This window comes from Heterodontus francisci, chromosome 1 (assembly GCF_036365525.1).
Source record: "Heterodontus francisci isolate sHetFra1 chromosome 1, sHetFra1.hap1, whole genome shotgun sequence".
NCBI lineage: Eukaryota > Metazoa > Chordata > Chondrichthyes > Heterodontiformes > Heterodontidae > Heterodontus > Heterodontus francisci.
In genome coordinates, this window is record NC_090371.1 from 85,920,087 (window position 1) to 85,944,511 (window position 24,425).

Here is a 24,425-nt window from a genome sequence, read left to right on the forward strand (position 1 = left end):
ACTTGTGATCAATGTCACAGGACTTCATGTCGCGTTTGCAGACGTCTTTGAAGCGGAGACATGGACGGCCAGTGGGTCTGATAACAGTGGTGAGCTCGCTGTACAATGTGTCTTTGGGGATCCTGCCATCTTCCATGCGGCTCACATGGCCAAGCCATCTCAACCGCCGCTGACTCAGTAGTGTGTTTAAGCTGGGGATGTTGGCCACCTCGAGGACTTCTGTGTTGGAGATACAGTCCTGCCACCTGATGCCAAGTATTCTCCGGAGGCAGCGAAGATGGAATGAATTGCGACGTCGCTCTTGGCTGACATACGTTGTCCAGGCCTCGCTGCCATAGAGCAAGGTACTGAGGACACAGGCTTGATACACTCGGACTTTTGTGTTCCGTGTCAGTGCGCCATTTTCCCACACTCTCATGGCCAGTCTGGACATAGCAGTGGAAGCCTTTCCCATGCACTTGTTGATTTCTGCATCTAGAGACAGGTTACTGGTGATAGTTGAGCCGAGGTAGGTGAACTCTTGAACCACTTCCAGAGCGTGGTCACCAATATTGATGGATGGAGCATTTCTGATGTCCTGCCCCATGATGTTCGTTTTCTTGAGGCTGATGGTTCGGCCAAATTCATTGCAAGCAGCTGCAAACCTGTCGATGAGACTCTGCAGACACTCTTCAGTGTGAGATGTTAAAGCAGCATCGTCAGCAAAGAGGAGTTCCCTGATGAGGACTTTCCGTACTTTGGACTTCACTCTTAGACGGGCAAGGTTGAACAACCTGCCCCCTGATCTTGTGTGAAGGAAAATTCCTTCTTCTGAAGACTTGAACGCATGTGAAAGCAGCAGGGAGAAGAAAATCCCAAAAAGTGTGGTTGCGAGAACACAGCCCTGTTTCATGCCACTCAGGATAGGAAAGGGGTCTGGGGTTACCGATCACTAAAAGTAGCAACTTCATTTTTTTAAAAAGCAAAGAAAGCATTGGGGTTAATTTCTAAAGGGATAGAATTGGCAAGAGTAGTTAATGTTAAACTTGTATAGAACCTTGATTTGACTGCACTTGGTGTACTGTGAACAGCTCTGGCCTACATATATTAAAAAAAATAGAGGCACTGGAGAAGATCCAAAAAAGATTGACTGGGATAATATCAGAACTGAGAGGTTATACTTATCAGGGAAGATTCGATAGACTGGGCTCTTTCCTCTCGAATAGGAGTGTTTTGATAAAGGTCTTCAAGATTATGAAAGGGTTTGATAGGGTAGACGTAGAGAAGATGTTTCCACTTGTGGCGGACACCAAAACGAAATACAGTAGTCACTAAACTCATTAGGGAATTTAGGAGAAATTTCTTTATGCAGGGAGTGGTTATAATGTGAAATTTGCTACAGAGGGAGTAGTTGAGGCAAAAAGCATAGATGCATTCAAGGTCTGGCTAGATAAACAGATGTGACACTTTTTGTTTGGTCTCTTCTCATGCCTGTTAGATTCTTCAGACAGAGATTATGGAGGGAATTCCAGAACCTGGGTCAAGTAGCTGCCAATGATGAAGTGAAAAGACAGGGCACAAGAAGTCACAGAAAAAGAGAGTTTGGGGGTACATGGTTGCACAGCTGAAGGAGTTTACTGAGATATGGATGTGCAAGACCATAGAGGGACTTAAAAACGAGGTTAAAAAAATTAAATTTGAGACACTGAGGGACCAGGAGCCAGTAGATCCATGAGTGAGACTTTTTGGGAATGGATATGGCCAATAGAATTCTAGATATTTACAGAGAGTGGAGGCTGAGGGGCCAGCCAAGAATGTTATTGGAAAGTCGTTCCTAGAGGTGACAAAGGCAAAGCGGTTCCAAAGATGGGGAGAGGTAGGGGCATTGTTGGGAGATGTTATGGAGCTTGAAGGAGGCAGTTATTGACGGAGAGGTTATGGAATTAGAAGCTCAGCTAAACAAATTAGATCTCTGAAATTGCAAATAATTTGGTCAGCCTGAGATGTCGATGAGGATCAAATGAGTGGCAACCATTTAGAGTTTGTGGTGGGGGCCGAAGATGATGCATTCAGTCTTTCCATAGTTTAACTGGGGGAATTTGTGACCCATTCATGACTGGATGTCAGATAAATAGTCTGGAGACATCAAGTTAGTGGTGTGGTCAAGCATCATGATGGATGGATAGAGCTGGGTATGATCGCATACCTCATGCCTGGATGATGTTACCTAGGTGGGTAGCATGTAGATGAAGAAGAGTAGGGGCCAAAATAGGTCCTTGGGGCACCCGAGAGGTAATGGAGTGGATGTAGGAAGAGAAGCCATTTCTGGAGATGCTCTAGTTACAATTGAATAGGTAAGAGTGGATCCAAATGAGGGCAATCTCACTGAGATGGACTGAGGAGTGGCATTAATGGAGAAGTGTGTGATCGATCATGTCAGAGGCTGCAGGGTGATCGGGAAGGACGAGGGCGGATAACGCCCTATGGTAATATATTTCCTTGTGTGTTTGTAAAATATGCCATGTGTTTTGATTCCACATAGGTAGCTTATATAAGTCTTTGCACCAGAGAAACCTTTTCCAAGGTTGGCCGGGAACTTTTGGCCACAATTTCAACTGCTCATCCTCATATAATCTCTGTACTTCTGGATCGTGTCCGAGAAACCATTGAAAAAATTGGAATGGTATGTTCTGTTTTAACTTTGAATAAACTGCATGAGTTTGAAACTAGTTGATTCATTTTGGTTGAAGAAGTTGAACTGACTTGTGTATATCACATTAATAGACTGAACTACTAATACATGGATAAATACAATTTTTTTATAATGAGGAAAAGTATTACCTGTACTTTGCTGCAACAACTTGTATCACTAAAATGTTTATAAAATACTTTCCATGAACAGATTTAATATTCTACCAAAATAAATTAGCAGCACTTGAAAAATTTGACTGGTGAAAGCTATTACTGTAGGTAAGTTCGATTCACTCCACGTGATATCAAGAAATGGCTGAAGGCACAGGATGCAGCAAAGGCTATGGAGTCTGACAACATCCCATCTTTAGTACTGAAGACTTGTGCTCCAGGACTAGCTGCACCCCTAGCCAAGCTGTTCCAGTATAACTACAACACTGGCATCTACCCGACAATGTGGAAAATTGCCCAGGTATGTCCAGTCCACAAAAAGCAGGACAAATCAAATCCAGCCAATTACCACCCATCAGTCTACTCTCAATCATCAGCAAAGTGATGGAAGGTGTCTTCAACAGTGTTATCAAGTGTCCTTGCTCACCAATGCTCAGTTTAGGTTCTGCCAGAGCCACCCAGCTTCAGACTTCATCACAGCCTTGGTTCAAACATGGACAAAAGAGCTGGACTCCAGAAGTGAGGTGAGAGTAACTGTCCTTGACATCAAGGCAGCATGACCCCTAGCAAAATTGAAGTCAGTGGGAAATGAGGGAAAACTTTCCACTGGTTGGAGTCATACCTAGCACAAAGGAAGATGGCTGTGGTTGTTGGATGTCAATCATTTCAGCCCCAGGACTTCACTGCAGAAGTTCCTCAGGGTAGTATCCTAGGCCGAACCATCTTCAGCTGCTTCATCAATGACCTTCCCTCCATCATAAGGTCTGAAGTAGGGATGTTAGCTGATTGCACAATGTTCAGTACCATTCACAACTCCTCAGGTACTAAAGCAGCCTGTACCTGCATGCAGAGAAAGATGGTCAACATTCAGACTGGGTAATAAGTGGCAAGTAACATTCATGTCACACACGTGCCAGGCATTGACCATCTTCAACAAGAGAATCTAACCATCTCCTGTTGATGTGTAACGATATTACCGTCGCCGAATCCCCCACCATCAACATCTGGGAGGGTTAACATTGATCAGAAACTTAACTGGACCAACCATATAAATACTGTGGTACAAGAACAGGTTAGAGGCTGGGAATTCTGTGCTGAGTAACTCACCTTCTGACTCCCCATAGCTTGTCCACCATCTACAAGGCATAAATCAGGAGTGTGATGGAATTCTCTCCACTTGCCTGGATGGGTGCAGCTCCAACAACACTCAAGAAGCTCGACACCGTCCAAGACAAAGCAGTCCGCTTGATTGACACCCCACCCATTCATCACCTTTAACATTCGCTCCCTGCACCGCTGGTGCACAGTGACAGTAGTGTGTACCATCTACAAAATGCACTGCAGCAACTCACGTAGCCGCCTTCGGTAGCACCTTCCAAACCCGTGACCTCTACCACCTAAGAGGACAAGGGCAGCAGACGCATGGGAACGCCATCACGTGCAAGTTCCCCTCCAAGTCTCACACCGTCCTGACTTGGATCTATATCGGCGCTCCTTCACTGTCTCTGGGACAAAAACCTAGAACTCCCTGCCTAAAGCACTATGGGTATATCTACACCAGATGGACTGCAGCGGTTCAAGAAGGCAGATCACTACCACCTTCTCGAGTAATTAAGGAAAGGCAACAAATGCTGGCCTTGCCAGCAGTACTTGCATCCCAGGAACGAATAAAAAATGTTTCAATTATATTGCTAACATTTTTATTTTAGCAAGTTATACCGTTATTTTCACAAAGATAGAATCCAACTTACTAGTCCTGTGACACTATTTCTGCTGTTAATGGTATGATATGTATTTCTGCTTTGGAAATGTTATTAATGCCACTCTGTTGTTGTTCTGGGTCATTTCAAAGGGAACATGTTACAGCTTTCAGTAGTGAGAGATAAATCCCAAAATAGAATAAGTCAAAATGCTACATGACAGCATGATATTGTCACTTTTAGGAGCCTATAATATTTCAATAGCAATTTGACAGTTAAGTAGTGAAACATTGAGTGGGCTTGAGTGTAGGAGAGGTGTAACATAGTAAATTTTACGACTTGCACATCATAAATAGCTTTATGCAACATGGGCGCTAATTGGAATTTGGACACGGAAGGGGATGTGAATTAATAAAATCTACACACTTATGCATACCTTGAAAAAGATATGTAAACTTGAATTTTTCATTTGGGGGAAAGAAAATCAAGAACATTTTTGTTGTAGGTTTCTCTCTACCTATTTAAAGAACTTCCCCTGCACCTATGGAAAATCACCTCAGATGAAATGGATGTAATTCGTGAGTGGCTTCTCAACTACAATTTATCCACTGTGGAGAACAAGCTGGCTTGTATCATACTTGAAGGACTGAATTGGGGGCTTGACGAGCAGGTACGTTACAAGAATTGCAAAGGAGCAAAAGTAACATTTCATTAACAGTTTACCAAAGCTTTATCATTGGCTCCCCTAATGGCTGAGGTATTGTGCTTTTTTTAATAGTATTGTACCATGTAATGTCTATTCTGCTGCCAAGGTAGGGTTTGTTTAAGCTGGTGTATACCTCTAAAACCAGAAAGAATAATAACTATAGCTAAACACAGACTGAAGTCGCTGAGTTCAATGATTGTTTGGTCTGGAAATTTTTCATATTAGACTATACCTGACAGGTTCAAGTTGTAGCTTGAATACTTTAAGAATGCTTTACATGTGTAGCTGAGTTTATGCTGGCCAATGTGCCCAAACATGCACTTCATGTTCTAAATATTACTTGATTTGTGCAATTGTGTAAGGGGGCAAGAGCATTATAGTATATAATTTACAGTGCATTATTCTGCTAAGAAAACTGGGTTAGGTCAGAAATTAATTGCTTTTTAGGATGCATGTCTTTTTTTTCTTAGAAGTGTGATTGGTACGGCCAGCCAGAGGTTGCAGACACTCAGACCCTCTATGAACAAAATAAAACATTGTTTACTTTTTCTTTCTCTCATACTAAACTTTGATTTTCCAGGAAAATCTTACTTGAAAAATAGTTCTAAAGTCGATTCTTAGAACAGTTCTTATTTTGAAATTGTAAGAAAATCCAGAGTGCAAAAGGCCCTGCAGCTTATCAAGACTACTGCATCTAGAGACCATGTAGAAATATGCTATCATGGACTTCGCTCCTCCTGGGCTACTGATTCTATTTTTTAGGGGATATTGGTTTCTTTCTGTGAGCTCCTCTTGGTTGGGGGGCTGAGTGTGAAGTGTGGAAAACTGAGCAGTACTGTTAAATGGGCTCAGTAACCTTCACTTATGCTTCTCAATTGTTGCAAACCAACTACCTTTTCTGGGAATTTATTCCACATATCCGCTACTCTTTGGGTGAAGTTTTTTCCAACCTCTAACCTTGATCAACGCTTATTTAAAGATCTATAATAATGCTTCCACTCAGTCTTTTCTCCAGTAAAAGTAAGATGAGAATTTTTTTTCATAACTATGTTTTCAAAGGCCAGGGATTATTCGGGTCACTCTCCTTTGGTCCTTTTCTATTGCACCTATATCTATGTGCATAACTAAAGCTGCACATTGTACCCCAAATTAATTTCACAATTGAGTGGTACATTGTCAATGATCAGTTCCAGGTCCTTTCCCTTGTTTGACTTCTGTCAATGGAGACCTACTCATGTAACATTCGTGTTTACTCTTCCTAAATACATTATCCTACAGGTATCAACATTTGCTGTAGTTTAGTATATTCACATAATTGATCCACATCTTTGAAGATTGGCTCCTTTTTACTTGCCATCTACTTGCGGAACATTTGTCATCAGCAAATTTAATAACACTACTGGAGACATCCTATTCCATACCTGTCATAAATACTGAAATTAGCATGGGTTCCACAATAGATTAATGTGGAACTTTACTGGTTACTTTTTCACAGGGAGAGCATTCTCCATTTATCACTGCCTGCCACCTCTTGCCAAATCAGTTGTCTGTCTAAACAGATTTGCACAAAATTACACAACACAAAAGCAGGCCATTTGGCTCAGCCAGTTTATGTTGCTTATTCCCTACATCTACAGTAGTCCCAATCCCATGTGCTTGCTGTCTTCCCATATTCCTTTATTCCTATTTCCTTCAAACAGCTATATAACCTATTAAATATCTAGATCATTTTGTTTCCTACTCCATGAGCCTTTAGGAATATAGGAGCAAGAGTAGGCCATTCAGCCCTTCGAGCCTGCTCTGCTCTTCTAGATCATGGCTGATTGTCTACCTCAACGCCATATGCCTGCACTATCCCCATAATCTCTTGATGTCATTAGCAACTAGAAATCTGTTGATCTCTGTTTTGAACTTACTCAGTTGATTGAGTTTCCACTGCCCTCTGGGGCAGAGAATTCCAAAGATTCACCAACCTCTGAGTGAAGAAGTTCCTCCTCATCTCAGTCCTTAATGGCTTGCCCTTTATTCTGAGGTTGTGTCCCCTGGTTCTAGACCCCACAGCCAGGGGAAACATCCTTTCTGTATCTACCCTGTCTATCCCTTTAAGAATTTTGTAAGTTTCTATGAGATTGCCTCTCATTCTTCTAAACCAGAGAATACAGGCCCAGTCTCCTCAATCTTTCTTCATTGAACAATCCCACTATCCCAAGAATCAGTCTGGTAAACCTCTGCTGCACTTCCTCTATGGCAGGTGTATCCTTCCTCAGGCAAGGGGACCAGAACTGCACACAATATTCCAGGTGTGGTCTCACCAATGCTTTATACAATTGAAGCAAGACTTCTTTGTTCCTGTACTCAAATCCTCTTGCGATAAAGGCTAACATACAGTTTGCCTTCCTAATTGCTTGCTGCACCTGCATGTTGGCTTTCAGTAACTTGTGAACAAGGACACCAATCTGCAGGCACCATTGCAGAATTTATAGAATTTTGAAATATGATCAATACATCCACTATCTCTGTAGTCATTTCTTTCAACACTCTAGGGTGAAGATCATGGGGTTCCGGGGATTTGTCAACTTTCAGTCCCATTAATTTCTCCAATACTTTTTACTAATCCTAATTTCTTTCAGTTCCTCATTCTCACTAGACTCTTGGCTCTCAAGTATTTCAGGGAGACTTCGTGTATCTTCCTCTGTGAAAACAGACACAAAGTAATTATTTAGCTTCTCTGCCATTTCTCTGTTTTCCATTATAAATTCTCCTGTTGCTGCCTCTGATGAACCCACATTTGTCTTTGCTATTTTTTCTTTTTACATACCTATCGAAGCTTTTACAATCCTTATTTATATTTCTTGCTAGTTTACATTCATATTCTATTTCTTCATCAATTTCTTGGTCCTCCTTTGGATTCTAAAATTCTCCCAATCCTCCGGCTTCTGACTTTTTTTGGCAACATTATAAGACTCTCCCTTTGATCTAATAATATCTTTAACTTCCTTTGTTAGCCAAGGCTGACTTGCTTTCCCTATTGGGTTCTTTGCCTTAAAGGAATGTATGTTTTTTGAAAACTATGCATTAATTTTTTAAATACTAGCCATTGCCAATCTACTGTCAAACCTTTTAATGTATTTTTCCAATCCACCATGGCCAACTTGCTCCTCATACCTTCATAATTGCCCTTGTTTAGATTTAAGACCCTAGTTTCGGATTGAACTACATCTTTTTCAAACAAAATGGAAAATTCTATCATACTATGGTCACTTTTCCCTAAAGGTTCTTTTGCAACCAGATTATTAATTAGCCCTTTCTCCTTGCATAATACTAGATCCACAACAGCCTGTTCCTGAGTTGGTTCCTCAAGAATTGATCCAGAAAACCATCTCCGACACATTCCAGGAATTATTCTTCCACAGCATTGGTGCTCATTAGATTTACCCAGTCTATATGTAGATTTAAGTCACTCATGATTACTGCATTGCCCTAGCTACATCCACTTCTAATTTCCTGATTAATATCATGCCCTACATTATCACTACTGTTTGGTGGCCTGTAAACCACTCCTACCCATAATTGTTGCCTCTTGCTGTTTCAGCACTCCACCCAAACAGATTTTACATCCTGTTCTGATTGAAGATCCTGTCTCACTAATGCACTGATCCCATCCTTTGTTATCAGCATGACCCCACCTCTTTTTCCTTTTTTGCCTGTCCTTCCTAAATTTTGAATATCCTTCAATATTCAGTTCCTGGTCTTGGTCACTCTGCAGCCATGTCTCCGTAATGGCAATTAAATCATACCTGTTTACTTCTACTTGCACCGTCAGCTCACCTACCCTGTTGCGAATGCTGCGTGTCTTTAGTTCTGTCTTTTTAACAATATTCTGTATTTTGACCCTGGTTGGTTCTAGCATTTGTTTCTGCTGTTTTCTACTTCCCATAACCAGCTTTGTTCTTCTCCTATCTGAATTCCCTTGCAGTTTCCCAACCCCCTGACAAGCTAGATTAAACTCTCCGCAACAGCACTAGCAAATCTTCCCACGAGGATATTAGTCCCGGTTCTGTTAAGGTGTAACCCGTCCATCTTGTACAGGTTCCACCTGCCCCAGAACCAGTCCAATGTCCCAGGAATCTAAAGTCCTCCCTCCTACACCATTTTTCCAGCCACGTGTTCATTCGCTCAATCTTCCTATTTCTATACTAACTAGCATGTGGTACTGTGAGTAAACCTGAGATTACTGCCTTAGATGTCCTGCTTTTCAATCATCTTCCTAGCTCCCTAAATTCTGTTTTCAGGACCTCATCCCTCTTTCGACCAATGTGATTGTTGCCAATATGGACCACGACTTCTTGCTGTTCATCCTCCCCTGAACGAATGTCCTGCAGCTTTTCCGTGACATCCTTGACCCTGGCACCATCCTGGAGTCACGTCTACGGCCACAGAAGCCCCTGTCTGTTCCCCTAAATATCAAATTACCTACCGCTATTGTCCTTCCATTCCTCTTCCCCCACATCTGTGCAGCTGAGCCATTTGTGGTGCCACAAACTTGGCTCTTGCTACATTCCTCTGACTTACCAGCTTCCTTAAGCTTACTTACCAGCTTCACGTGAGGAACTTTGTCAAACATCTTTTGAAAATCCAAGCAAACTATATCTACTGGATTACCCTCATCCATGTGTATAGTTCTTTGTGGTCCAAAGAAAGTCACATTTCCAAGTAACACACTTTTTCAGCTATGAAAAAAGATAAAATAAGCTCAAGATGTGCAGTGCATTTAGTAAATAGCAATTATAGGGGACCTTTCTAAGCATGTTAATTATATTAATTCAAATTAAACCCAGAAAGGACACAAGGAATTCACGTTCAGATTAATGAACAGTAAATTGGACGTTCAGGACTTTAGAGTAAAATGTCTGCTCTAATCTGTTGGGCAAAGAATGAGGTATCCTGTACTTACAATAGTATCTCCAAGTTAATAGTTTTATTTATTTTCCAGCAAAAAACCCTCGCACTTGACCCTTCGATTCATACAGAAGTAGCCTTAATGGTTCTAGAAGTGTATCAGAAATACCTCACTGACAAGCCTTACAGTGGATTCATCTCCGAAAGTATAAAGCAGGTAATATCCAGGAATCCGGCTCGGTAGATAATCTTATAAAATACTATATGTAAAATCTCCATTTTTTTCTCTTTGCATATTTGTTTTTAAAAAATATTTAAACAAAATGCTTTATGTTAGGCAATTCCATAAACGGTGACATCCATCCTGTATATGCTGACTGCAAAGCCTGTCAAATACAAGAAATGTACTTTTATCAGTGTTGTAAATTATTTCAAAATATATGCATCGATGTCAACATAATTTTGATTAATGTTTTGGAGTATAGAGGTATACTTTATGAATATTTTACCTGTTTTTATCTTCCTGACATTTAGTTTTGTGTTGAAGTTAATTGGGGGAAATATCAGTTTTAATTTTTTTTCAAACTGCATTCGATTTCAAACACTTGGAGAATGGTGGTGACATTCATAGTAGACTTCTGTATTAAAGCTAGTGTTTAAAAATATACCAAGAAATATCTAGCCATTTGTTAATGTTGACCTGGATTTTTTTCTCTCCAATTTTTAATCAAATGTTTCCTTAACTGGACTGATAACTATTCAAACAAACGAAACGCTGACATAGCTCACAAAATCCTAGGTAATCCTTAAGAATCTGTATTTTGCTTAAATTCATTAAGGTGCTAAGAACTGTCTACGTCCTATAAATTCTGATTTGTCCTCTCAGAAAGCTAAAATGTTACACGAATTTTCAACTAATTTTAAATAATTTCTTCACATCAGATCCATTTATTTTTCTGAAGAAATTTAAGATTATTATCCCAATAGCTCTCAAAATCTTGAATTAGATTTTCGCCAGGCTTTATATTAGAAAACAAAATTTATCCCTTTTGGTAACTTGATGATTGCGGTGCATTTGTTTTATTTAAGCTCTCCTGTTTTACTCTTGGAGTGTTTTTCTGATATCTATGATTATCTTCTTTACACTCAGTACTTTTGATATCCCGAATTATCCCATCACTGCTTTTGCTGTGTTTTTAATTTGTAGAAGTTTTGTTTGCTACTGCCAATCCAAATTCTAAAATTAAGTTTATTTAGTTTAGCACATGATCCCTAGGAATGAGAACACATTCACAGTAGAGAGTTATTTCTGTGTGCTGCGATTTGGTCCTGATGCCAGCAGCAAACAAAAAGCGACTTAGATTTTTAGGTCTGCTCATTGTTCATACACGTTTGCCGGAATGATATCTTAACTATCGTGCTATTGTCATCAACTGCACTAAATGTTGCTCCATTGTGTGTGAGCTTTCTTGTATCTCCAGTATTTTCTTAAACCACGTGCTTTTGCTCTTTGGAATAAAACTTCAGTTCCATTTCCAAAATCAGTGACATTTTTCTGGTACCTTTGTATAGGGAAAAGGCTACAGTAATCATGCCACTTGATTTTGGTGCTTTCCATGAGGTATCATTTTACCTGTGTGAATTCTGTTACTGATTCAAAACAACAGGCTATATATCCAAGTCTCAGCTCAGATTGCAAAACAGAAGCAATAAGTTACAAAACATTGGTGCTAACCTTCCTCTACAGTCTGTTCCCTTTGTGAAATAAATAAACAGTAGGAAGACTCTACATTAGGGTCAGTTCCAGAATTCTCTTCTCAGATTTGTACACCTCCAAGATCATCTCAAGCTGCCATCTACAAAGGTATTTGTGAAGCAATATGTTTGAAAAGTAAAAATTTAATGAGTCCTAGCATCTGGTACAGTATTAGACAAATTGCACTGTATAAATCAATATATCTGATGCTGTTTCCCACTACCAGTGGTCTAATATGTCACCTTGTCTCTGTGTCTGAGGGTTATGGGTTAGAATAAATGCTGTGGGAAAGGAAATTCTGCCACAAGCTTGCAGTGTGGCAAATATGTAAATGCTCTTCAAAAGAAGACCAGATAAGCCAGGAAATTGCAGCCAGTTGGTCCTTTTTCAGTTCTTGACAAGCTACTAGACTCTCATATTTTTCTCCAGTCCTAATGGTGAGACATGACTTCCAACCATCGTTCCAAATTTCCCATGTCAGATTTGTTAAAATATTTTTGTCAACCTTCTGGCAATGTTGCTGCCAACCTCGTGAACTTGTCACGCAGAATGCATGGAGCAGAGACTGCTGCAGAATCAAAACACTTACAACATCGAGTCGATGGCGAAGAAGCGGAGTTTGTGGTGAGAATTGAAGGCAATGGCTTCAGTCTTCCCAATATTTAATAGGAGGAAATTTCTGCTCATCCAGGATTGGATGACATCAAGCAGTTTGACGATTTAGAATCAGTGGAGGGGTTGAGAGAGATGGCAGTGAGGCAGAGCTAGGTACGATCAGTATATATGTGGAAACTGATATGTTTCGGATGATGTTGCCAATGGACAGTATGTGGATGAGATATAAGAGGAGGTAAGGATAGATCCTTGGGCAATACCAGAGGTAACACTGGGAGCAGGAAGAGAAGCCACTGCAGGTGGTTCTTTAGCTACCATTAGATAGACAGAACTGAAATTGTGTTTGAGGAGGAATCAGCTTAGGTATTGTCTTTATTATTGTGGGGTTAGGTGGAAGAAGAGCGCATCTGCTTGTTGGAGTAGGAATCAGTTAATCCGAGTGCAAGTAGACATGATGCCGTTTCTTTCTAGTAGTTAAACCAGCCGCTTTGTTTTGAGAGGTGGAATGTCTTTTATCTTTTGCACTGCTATCATTGAGGATCAGGATGTTCGTGGAGCCTCATGCTCCTGTTAGTTGTTTAATTGTCCACCATTCATGACTGGATTTGCAGAGCTTTCATCTGATCCATTGGTTATTAGACTTTGTATGGATTTGATACAACTGAGTGGTTTGCTAGGGCAGTCAAGAGTCAGCCATATGCTGTGCATCTGGAGTTACACATAGGCCAGACTGGGTAAGAACAGATTTCATAGAATATAATCATAGAAGGTTTACAGCACAGAAAGAGACCACTTGGCCCATCGTGTCTGCGCCAGCCGGAAAACGAGCTACCCAGTCTAATCCCACTTTCCAGCATTTGGTCCGTAGCTCTGCAGGTTATGGCACTTGAGGTGCATATCCAAACACCTCTTAAATGAGTTGAGGGTTTCTGCCTCTACTACCCTTTCAGCAGTGAGTTCAAGACCCCCATCACTCTCTGGGTGAAAAAAACTTTTCCTCATCTCCCCTCTAATCTTTCTATCAATCGCTTTAAGTCTATGCCCCCTAGACACTGACCTCTCTGCTAAGGTAAATAGGGCCTTCACATCCACTCTATCCAGGTCCCTCACAATTTTGTACATTTCGATCGGATTTCCCCTCAGCCTTTGCTGTTCCAAGGAGAACAACCCCAGCTTATCCAATCTTTCCTCATAGCTGAATTTTTCCAGTGCTGGCAACATCCTCGTAAATCTCTTCTGTGCCCTCTCTATTGCAATTACATCCTTTCTGTAATAAGGTGATCAGAACTGCACACCGTATTCAAGTTGTGGCTGAACTAATGATTTATAAATTTCCTTCCCTGAAGGGGATTAGTGAAGACAATTCGGTAGTTTCATGGTTATCGTTACGGATATTGGTGTTTTATTCCCGATATACTAAATTAACTGAATTTAAATTTCCCCAGCTGCCCTGGTGCGACTTGAACTCATATCTCTGGATCATTAGTCAAGGGCTCTGGATTACTATTCCTGTAACATAACCACTATGTTACCATACCCAGTGGTTGAGGACAGTAAGCAAGGGTAGGAAAGACTGGAAAAATGTGTTGAGTTGGGGCCCCTTTATCTTCTGTATCTGTAATTCACCTAAGAATAGGAATCAAGGAAGCAATATTGAAATTTGCTAATAACACCAAATTGCAGGGCGTGACAGGAACTGCAAAAGACTGCAGGAGAACAATAGGTAGGCTACCAGCAGGGCATTTGATGTTGATGTGGTTCAATGTCAAAAAATATGAAATAACACATTGAGCATTTTACCATTTAGGGGAATGCATTTGCACTTTTGTCTTTGTAAACCTACTATTCTGTCCATATGATGTTGGTTCAAGTAATATTTTAACTGGTCATGAGGAGCATTGATAGGTTAGATAGGAAGAAACTTTGTCCCGTAGTTGAGGGGTCAATAACCAGAGGGCATAGATTTAAGGTAAGGTGCAGGAGGCTTAGAGTGGATTTGAGGAAAGATATTTTCACCCAAAGGGTGCTTGGAATCTGGAAGGCACTGCCTGAAGAGGTGGTAGAGGCAGGAACCCTCACAACATTTGAGAAGTATTTAGATGAGCACTTGAAACGCCATAGCATACAAGGCTACAGGCCAAGTGCTGGAAAATGGGGTTAGAATAGTTAGGTGCTTGATGGCTGGCGCAGACACGATGGGCTGAAGGGCCTGTTTCTGTGCTGTATGACTTTATGGTCCTTTTCTACTAAGCACAATGTATTCCTGCAAGAACTACATATACATAGAAATGCACAAAGATTGCTTTCAATAAATTCCATCTGGAAAAGCAGAAAGCCAAATTTGAATCTGCAGATTAATTGGAGTGCAATGCTACAATAGGTCATATTGTACTTTTATCAACTGGGCTGATGGGATGACTATTAACCACAGTACAGATGATAGAGTGCAGTACTTCAGCTGTTTCTATTGCCCAAGTTTTGATTTTCTGCTATCTTAAAAGGGAGAATTTAACAAATTTTTAGTTTATATACCCATTCGTCATTATGCTAGCTTTCCCCAATGCAGAACTGCCTTTCAATAGTAATCTGCAATACAGCACTTTTTCTCAGTATTATTTGCAACTGTCTGACTGTGTTTCTCATGACGAATCACTAGCCTTAATTATAGCATCAAATTGCATTTTGAATGTCTCTACTGTTCTGTCGAGTAGTTTGTTTCAATTTCTCACTGCTTTCTTTTTTTTTAACTGAATTTATTATCCAGCTCCATATTCTACCTTGGACTGCTGTGGCTCTTAGTTAAGTTAGAATGTTTTTTATGTGGAACTTTGTTGAAAAGCTTCCTGAAAGTCCAGATAAACTATATCATGAGGAATTTCACTACTTTATCTATAATTGAAAGGACAATTGTAACACATCCAATCACCCTCATCATATTTCAAGATGATTCTTCAAAAAAGCCTTGAAGTATATTATTCCTTTCCTAGGTGTGACAACATCTAAACTTTTACATATATTACAGTAATTCTATTTGATGCAGTAAACTAAACTTTCATTTGTTAAAGGTTTTGTGATTAAGTTTTCAATGTCTTATGCTAATCAGTATTCATATTAACTTTTTTGATTTTTCTTTTGTTTATTTTTAGGTGTCATATTTGGCAAATGTTGTTCGTCTGAGTGAGACTCCTGAGGCCCTATTTAATCACTGGGCGTGGGAATTGGTTGTTAGATTGAAGCTGCGCAGTGATCATCCATACAACGACCAGGGTTGGTCACCTATTAACAGCTCTCTTACTGCACCTGAAATGAATGAGTCACCCACCCTCCATCCACTCTCTAAAGCTGTAAAAGCTGCCGTTCCTATTGGTTGTTATCTTGCGCTGTCAATAACATCAGTAGGTCACAGGTATGTTGCACACTGTGTATGTCATATTAGAGAATGTTCCGAACTATATCTCTTGAAAATAAAGTAATTACTACAAAGAACTGTTATTCTTCATTCATTAATCTTCCAGTCAATGCAGTTGCTATGCCATTCAACACAAGAGGTCATGTAACGTGGGCCCTTGTTGAGATTTCCATGTGATCTCTCCTCCCACCACCCCCCCCCCCCAACCTCTGGGATTCATAATAATGCATCACTGAGCTTCAGTTATTTTCTTTGATCTGCCAGTTTGTCACGCTGTCACTGACCACCTCCAGGCGCTTACCCATTGTCTCTCGAGATAAGGAGGCCAAAGAAAAAGACGACTATCACGCTGTTGCACCATGTTTGGGCATTCTTCAGTGCAGGATTTATTTCACTTTTCATTGTTCCTTCACCTTGTTCAATTTGTTTGTCTTGCTGCTCCTACTCCATGGAGTACTATGCTGGAGTATGGTTCCTTTGGCAACAATGGAACTCTACTCTTCGTGTAAATCTGGACAACAAGATATTGATTATGCAGGCTATCATAACCAAGTCCAATTCTATGCTCCCCTGACATTGACACATATACTGTTTATTGGATACTACGTACAATCAGGACATTTATTTTTCCTTTGCTGCCTTTTAAAAATTTTGGAGTAAGTTATTTTCTAAACAGTGGAGGCAATTGCTGTAACATCCTTTTGTGTATTGTGTTACAACTGGGTGAGGAAGGAGTCTCTGGCTCCTCTCGACCCTTTCCTGGTTTGTCCATAACAGGGTTTAACTTTTAAAACACTGTTTTTAGCTTCACCTCTGTGAGTCCTTGCTCACTGCTCTCTAATTGTAATCGTAAATGAACCAATCGGACAGGTTTCCTTCGGTTTAAACAAGAACGATATAAGTTTATTAGTCTTAACACTCTAACTCAGTTAAAATTGCTAAAAATGCGTGATGCAACCACACTAGCATGCATATGAGATAAACACACATGTAAATAGATACAGAGGAAGAGAAAGAATTAAAGGGGGAGGGTTTGGAGTAGTAGATGGAACTCAGTTACTGTCTTTAGTTTTGCGGTAAAGTCTCTGGTTGGAATTGCGGTCTTGTAGTTCTCGCTGGGGCCCAATGCACAGTATCAAACTTTCTTCTCTGGTACCAGAAGGCTGAAGAGGTCCTCTGTCGTAAGGCTTAAACTGCTTCCGTGGTTCCCTGGGACTTTGCCTGAGAGAGAGCGAGAGGGAAATAGCTTCCTTCTCGTTTGTCTTCAAATTGCAGTCTGCCCCAGACCTTTCTGTGAGGCACAATTCGAACAGTTCCCAGGTTGGCCAGCGGGTTAGTCATGTGACCAGCTCTTTGTTTGAAACAGCATCGTCTGCGAGAGTTGTTGATTCTTCAAAGCTTACTAGACACATTCGTGGGGGGGTGGGGGGAGTGGGGAGGTGGAGTGCTGGCTCTTACACAGACAAGATGTGGATCATCACTGTTGTCCAGACCAATCTTAATTGAATCATTGAGCACTTCCATTGTGTCTCTAATCAACTGTCTCTCTGAATGCAGATGTGCAGACATGTCTTAGCTGTTCAGCTCTGTGGATCTTTTAAACAAGTTATGCTCAATGTCCAGTAAAACGTTCAAATAGTGTTCCATATGATTAAATTAATATGTTTCCATTTGGCAGTGTGGTTTTCGTCACAATTGTGAAAGATGGAAATTAATAGAGACAAGTTGTTTGCAATTGAGGCATAGTGCAATTGATAGGTGACTTATCTGTATATTTTAGTCTGACATTTGTTAGGTAACAAAGATTATATCTTCACCTACAGAGAAATATATTAACACTAATCTGATGCCACTTTTTCCTGGACCTGTTGTTAATTATTGCATGCTGTACCATATGAAGAGGTTTAAATGGCAGATTTATATACTGAAATGTTTGATTCAAAGATGTAAATTCAATATTATCATCTGAATTCACTAATTTTAAAAAAAATTTCTTTTAGCATTGACAAGTTCTGCTGTGAAGGTATACCTCTGCTGGGTGTGCTAGTACAGTCAAAGCATCTTAAAGCAGTAGTCCACATGTTGGATAAGATTTTGCCACTCTTCTATCCTTGCCAATATTATCTTCTGAAAAACGAACAGTTAAGTAGAAGCTATCTTGTGTTCCACTGAAAATAAAATGCAATAAAAGTCTTGCATTCTTTAGTGTATATTTCTTGTTCAGAGTAATGGGCTTTGAATTCACAACAGCTTACAGAGTGCTTTAAAGCCTCCTTTTCAATGTTGGAAGGCACAGTAGCCAATTGCTAAATTTGGAAAGCAATGGATACATATCGTATACTGAGTTAGGGGTTTAATTTCCTCAATGTACTATTTTTAATGCGCTGGTTAATTTTGTATTTTAACAAGTCATTTTAACAAAGTAATTTAACCAGCTTATTTTAGCCACTCATGGATGGGTTACAATTACATACTAGCATTTGAAGAAAAAGGATAGGCAAAAACCAGCTGGTCCGTCACTCCTGTCCTCTTATAAGGCAAAGTGCTCCAGCTCATCAGTTATTAGTCTTCATGATATGACAATCAATTTGTATTAATTTATGTTCTGTCTCAGTTCTCAAAGTGGTTGTGAATTATGATTAGGCAACTTAATATTAAATAAATTGGAAAATTCACCATATCTTGTTTCTTTCTCCTCAGGTTTTTAATGTGCCTGCAGCTCTTTCTTCAGACTGACAGTGGTGTGACTCAGGGAGTCACTCAGCAGGTGACCCAGAAAGTAGCACAGCATTTGACTGGCATCAGCTATGGGGAAAACATTAAATTGTTGAACAGTATGATCCAGGTATAAAGAAACATTAGTTAGATGATCATAATGGAGTAATGCAAGGGAATATGATTGAAAACATAGAATCGTAGAAAACAGTATAATCATCCTAAAGAAAGAACAACTTTGCATCAATGTAGTACTTTTCATCAACCTATAGAACCATAGAAAAGTTAGGGCACAGAAAGAGGCCATTCAGCCCATTGTGTCTGCGCCGGCTGAAAAACTAGCCGCCGAATCTAATCCCACCTTCCAGCACCTGGTCCATAGCCTTGCAGATTACAGCACTTCAGGTGCATGTCCAGGTACCTTTTAAATGAGTTGAGGGTTTCTCCCTCCAACACCAATCTGGGCAGTGAATTCCAGGCACCCACCACCCTCTGGGTGAAAAAGTTTTTCTTTATGTCCCGTCTACTCCTCCTACCAATCACCTTAAATCTGTGCTCCCGGTAGTTGACCTCTCCACTAGGCAAAACAAGTCCTTCCTGTCTCTCCATCTAGGCCCCTTATAATTTTGTACACTTTAGTTGTCACCCCCTCAGCCTTCTCTGTTCCAAGGAAAACAACCCTATCCTATCCAATCTTTCCTCATAGCTGCAGTTTTCAAGCCCTGGCAACATTCTTGTAAATATCCTCTGTACGCTCTCAAGAGCAGTTATGTCCTTCCTGTAATGTGGTGACCAGAACTGTATGCAATACTCCAGCTGTGGCCTACCAGCGTTTTATACAGTTTCAGCATTACATCCTTGCTTTTGTATCCTATACCTCAGCCAATAAAGGAAAGTCTTCCATATGCCTTCTTCACTTTATCTACCTGTCCTGCCACTTTCAGGGACCTGTGGACATGCACTTCAAGGTCTCTCACTTCCTCTACCCCTCTCAATATCCTCCCCTTTATTGTGTATTCCCTTGCTTTGTTTGCCCTCTCCAAATGCGTTACCTCACATTTCTCCGGATTGAATTCCATTTGCCACATTTCAGCCCACTCAACCAAACCATTGATATCATTCTGGAGTTTTTTTTTTATTCATTCATGGGAAGTGGGTGTCATTGGCTATGCCAGCATTTATTGCCCATCCCTAATTGCCCTTGAGAAAGTGGTGGTGAGCTGCCTCCTTGAGCTGCTGCAGTCCATGTGAGGTAGGTACACCCACAGTGCTGTTAGGAAGGAAGTTCCAGGATTTTGACCCAGCGACAGTGAAGGAACGGCGATATAGTTCCAAGTCAGGATGGTGTGTGACTTGGACGGGAAGTTGCAGGTGGTGGTGTTCCCATGCATTTGCTGCTCTTGGCCTTCGAGGTGGTAGAGGTCGCGGGTTTGGAATGTGCTGTCTAAGGAGCCTTGGTGCGTTGCTGCAGTGCATCTTGTAGATGGTGCGCACTGCTGCCACTGTGCGTCGGTGGTGGAGGGAGTGAATGTTTGTAGATGGTGTGCCAATCAAGTGGGCTGCTTTGTCCTGGATGGTGTTGAGCTTCTTGAGTGTTGTTGGAGCTGCACCCATCCAGGCAAGTGGAGAGAGTATTCCATCACACTCCTGACTTGTGCCTTGTAGATGGTGGACAGGCTTTGGGGAGTCAGGAGGTGAGTCACTTGCCGCAGGATTCCCAGCCTCTTGTAGCCACGGTATTTATATGGCTACTCCAGTTCAGTTTCTGGTCAATGGTAGCCCCTAGGATGTTGATAGTCTACAGCTATTCTCTTCACTATAAACTACGCAGCCAATTTTTGTGTCGTCTGCAAATTTCCCAATCATGCCTCCCACATTTCAGTCCAAATCATTAATATATACCACAAACAGCAAGGGACTCAACACTGAGCCCTGTGGAACGCCACTGGAAACGGCCTTCCATTTGCAAAAACATCTGTCAACCATTGTTTTTTGTTTCCTGTCACTGAGCCAATTTTGGATCCAACTTGCCACATTCCCCTGTATCCCTTGGGCTTTTACTTTTCTGACCAGTCTGCCATGTGGGACCTTGTCAAATGCCTTACTAAAATCCATGTCGACAACATCCACTGCACGACCCTCATCAATCCTCCTTGTTACTTCCTCAAAAAATTCAATTGTTAAGGCAGAACCTTCCCTTAACAATGTCATGCTGACTATCCCTGAATAATCCGTGCCTTTCTAAGTGACAGTTTATCCTATGTCTCAGAATTGATTCTAATAATTTGCCCACCATTGAGGTCAGACTGACTGGCCTATAATTATTTGGTCTATCCCTCGTACCCTTTTTAAACAATGATACAATGTTTGCAGACCTCCAATCCTCTGCTACCTCCTCTGTATCTAGTGAGGATTTGAAGATGATCCTCTGAGCATCCGCTATTTCCTCCCTGCCTTCCTGTAACGGCCTGGGATATAATCCATCCGGGGATTTATCCACTTTCAAGTATGTCAGACCCTCTAGTACTTTGTCTCGCTATGCTTATTGAATCTAATATTTCACACTCCTTTTTAACTACATCTTCATCATCCCACTCCTTTATGAAGACAGAGGCAAAGTACTCATTAAAAACCCTGCCCACATCTTCTGCATCCGCGCATAAGTTCCCTTGTACATCTACCTTTCCTTAGTTATCCTCTTGCTCCTAATGTACTGATAAAACATCTTTGGGTTTTCCTTGATTTTACCTGCCAATATTTTTTCATGTCCTCTCTTTGCTTTCCTAATTTCCTTTTTTACTTCACCCTGTACTTTCTATACTCTTGTAGGCTTTCTAAAGTATTAAGTTTTTTGTGACTGTCATAAGCTTTCTTTTTCTGCTTTATCTTGCCCTTTATGCTTCCAGATAACCAGGGGGCTCTAGATTTGGCAGTAGCACCCTTTTTCTTTGTGGGGACATGTCTACACTGTGCTGGTAGAATCTCGCTTTTGAATGCCTCCCCCTGGTTTGCCACTGATCTTTCTAAAAGTAGCTGCATCCAGTCCACTTTTGCCAGCTCACCTCAGCTTCATAAAATTTGCCTTCCCCCAATTTAGAATTTTTACTCCTGTTCTTTCCATGATAATGCTAAATCTAACTGTATCATGGTCACTATCTCCAAAATGGTCACCCACTGCGACTTCATGCATTTGTTCAGCTTCATTTCATAAGATTATATCTAGAATTGTGCCCCCTCTCATTTGGCTTGTTAGGTGCTGGCTAAAAAGGTTCTCGAATGCAGTTCAAGAATTTAGTGCCCACTGTGCTCTTTACACTGTTTGTATCCCAGTTCATATTAGGGTAGTTGAAATCCCCAACTATTATTGCCCTATTGTTTTTGCGCTCAGAAATTTGCCTGCATATTTGTTCTTCTATCTCCGTCTCATTATTTGGGTGTCAATAGTACACTCCTAGTAGTGTGGCTGCCTATTTTATTTCAGAGCTCAACCCATATGCCCTCATTTCATTCATTTAGCATATCATCCCTCCTGCTTTACAGGGTGGCGCAGTGGTTAGCACCGCATCCCCTCAGCTCCAGCGATCCGGGTTCGGTTCTGGGTACTGCTTGTGCGGAGTTTGCAAGTTCTCCCTGTGACTGCGTGGGTTTCCGCCACGTGCCCTGGTTTCCTCCCACAGCCAAAGACTTGCAGGTTGATAGGTAATTTGGCCATTGTAAATTGCCCCTAGTATAAGTAGGTGGTAGGAGAATTGTGGGGATTATGGGATTAATGTAGGATTAGTATAAATGGGTGGTTGTTGGTCGGCACAGACTCGGTGGACTGAAGGGCCTGTTTCAGTGCTGTATTTCTCTGTGAGACTCTATGACTCACAGCTGTAATTGATTCTTTAACCAATAATGCTATACCCCCCTTTTTATCCCCCTCTCTATCCTGCCTGAAAACTCTATATCTAGCGATGTTGAGCTGTCATTTTTGTCTCTCTTTAAGCCAAGTTTCCGTTATAGCAATGATATCATGCTGCCATGTATTTACCTGCGCCCTCAGCTCATCAGCTCTATTTGCTATACTCCTTGCATTTAAATAAATACATTTTAACACTGCCAAATTCCTGTGCTGCACATTTTTTAACCTTTGCTTTTTCTGTCGTTAGGAGTCACTCGCTAATTTTCTGCCTCCTATATTCCCTGCCCTGAAACTCTCCACAGATTCCCATCACCCTGCCAATCTAGTTTAAACCATTCCCAACAGCACTAGCAAACCTTCCTGCAAGGATATTTGTCCCAGTCCTGTTCAGGCGTGGACCGTCCAGTATGTACAGGTCCCACCTTCCCCAGAACTGTTCCCAATGCTCCAGAAATCTGAAGCCCTCCCTCCTGCACCATCTGTCCGACCACGCATTCATCTGGTGCCTTCTCCTATTTCTATCGTCACTAGCACGTGGCCTTGGGAGTAATCCGAAGATTCCTACCTTTGAGGTCATGCTTGTTAATCGCTTTCCTCACTCCCTAAACCCAGCCTGCAGGACCTCATCCCTTTTTCTACCTCTATTGTTGGTACCAATGTGGACCACGACCTCTGGCTGTGCACCCTTGCCTTTCAGAATGCTCTGTAGCCACTCGCCAATGTCCATGACCCTTGCACCAGGGAGGCAGCATACTATCATGGAATCACATCTGCGACCACAGAAACACTTGTCTGTTCCCCGAACTATAGAATCCTCTACCACTATTGCTCTCCTGTCTTTTCAGCTCCCTCCCCTGCACAGCTGAGCAACCATGGTGCTCAGGTCATGAGTCTTGGCTGCACCATCCAGAGGAACCCTCTCTCCCATCAGTACTCAGAACTGAATACCGGTTAACATAGAAAATAGGAGTAGGAGTAGGCCATTCGGCCTTTCGATCCTGCTCCGCCATTCATTATAATCATGGCTGATCATCCAACTCAGTAGCTTGTTCCGGCTTTCGCCCCATACCCTTTGATCCCTTTAGACCCAAGAGCTATATCTAACTCCTTCTTGAAAACATACAATGTTTTGCATTCTGTGGTAGTGAATTCCACAGGTTCAGTACTCTCTGGGTGAAGAAATTTCTCCTCATCTTAGTTCTGAAAGGTTTATCCGTATCCTTAGACTATGACCCCTGGTTCTGGACTCCCCCACCATCGGGAACATCCTTCCTGCATCTACCCTGTCAAGTCCTGTTAGAATTTTATAGGTTTCTATGAGATCCCCCCTCACTCTTCTGAACTCCAGCGAATATAATCCTAACCGACTCAACCTCTCCTCATATGTCAGTCCCGCCATCCCAGGAGACTCCCTCAATAGCAAGAACATCCTTCCTCAGATAAGGAGACCAAAACTGCACACAATATTCCAGGTGTGGCCTCACCAAGGCCCTGTATAATTGCAGCAAGACGTCCCTGTTTCTGTACTCTAATCCTCTCGCTATGAAGGCCAACTTACCATCTGCCTTTTTACCGCCTGTTGCACCTGCATGCTTACCTTCAGCGTCTGGTGTACGAGAACACCCAGGTCTCTTTGCATATTCCCCTCTCCGTTTATAGCCATTCAGATAATTGGCCTTCCTGCTTTTGCTACCAAAGTGGATAACCTCACATTTACACTGCATCTGCCATGCATTTGCCCACTCCCTTAACTTGTCCAAATCACCCTGAAGCCTCTCTGCATCCTCCTCACAGCGCGCCCTCCCACCCAGTTTTGTGTCATCTGCAAATTTGGAGATATTACATTTTGTTCCCTCATCTTAATCATTAATATATATTGT

The 24,425-nt window shown here is 41.4% G+C and overlaps 1 protein-coding gene across 1 annotated transcript in view; it reads left to right on the forward strand.

The window, feature by feature from the left end:
- epg5 (ectopic P-granules autophagy protein 5 homolog (C. elegans)) overlaps positions 1 to 24,425 on the forward strand; it is a 229,378-nt gene that overhangs the window by 76,726 nt on the left and 128,227 nt on the right. Inside the window, exons 13-18 of the mRNA XM_068032710.1 lie at positions 2,522 to 2,662; positions 5,047 to 5,211; positions 10,241 to 10,363; positions 15,664 to 15,923; positions 17,927 to 18,067; positions 18,627 to 18,771. Coding sequence (XP_067888811.1) covers positions 2,522 to 2,662; positions 5,047 to 5,211; positions 10,241 to 10,363; positions 15,664 to 15,923; positions 17,927 to 18,067; positions 18,627 to 18,771 — 975 coding nt within the window. The remainder of the gene's footprint in view (positions 1 to 2,521; positions 2,663 to 5,046; positions 5,212 to 10,240; positions 10,364 to 15,663; positions 15,924 to 17,926; positions 18,068 to 18,626; positions 18,772 to 24,425) is intronic.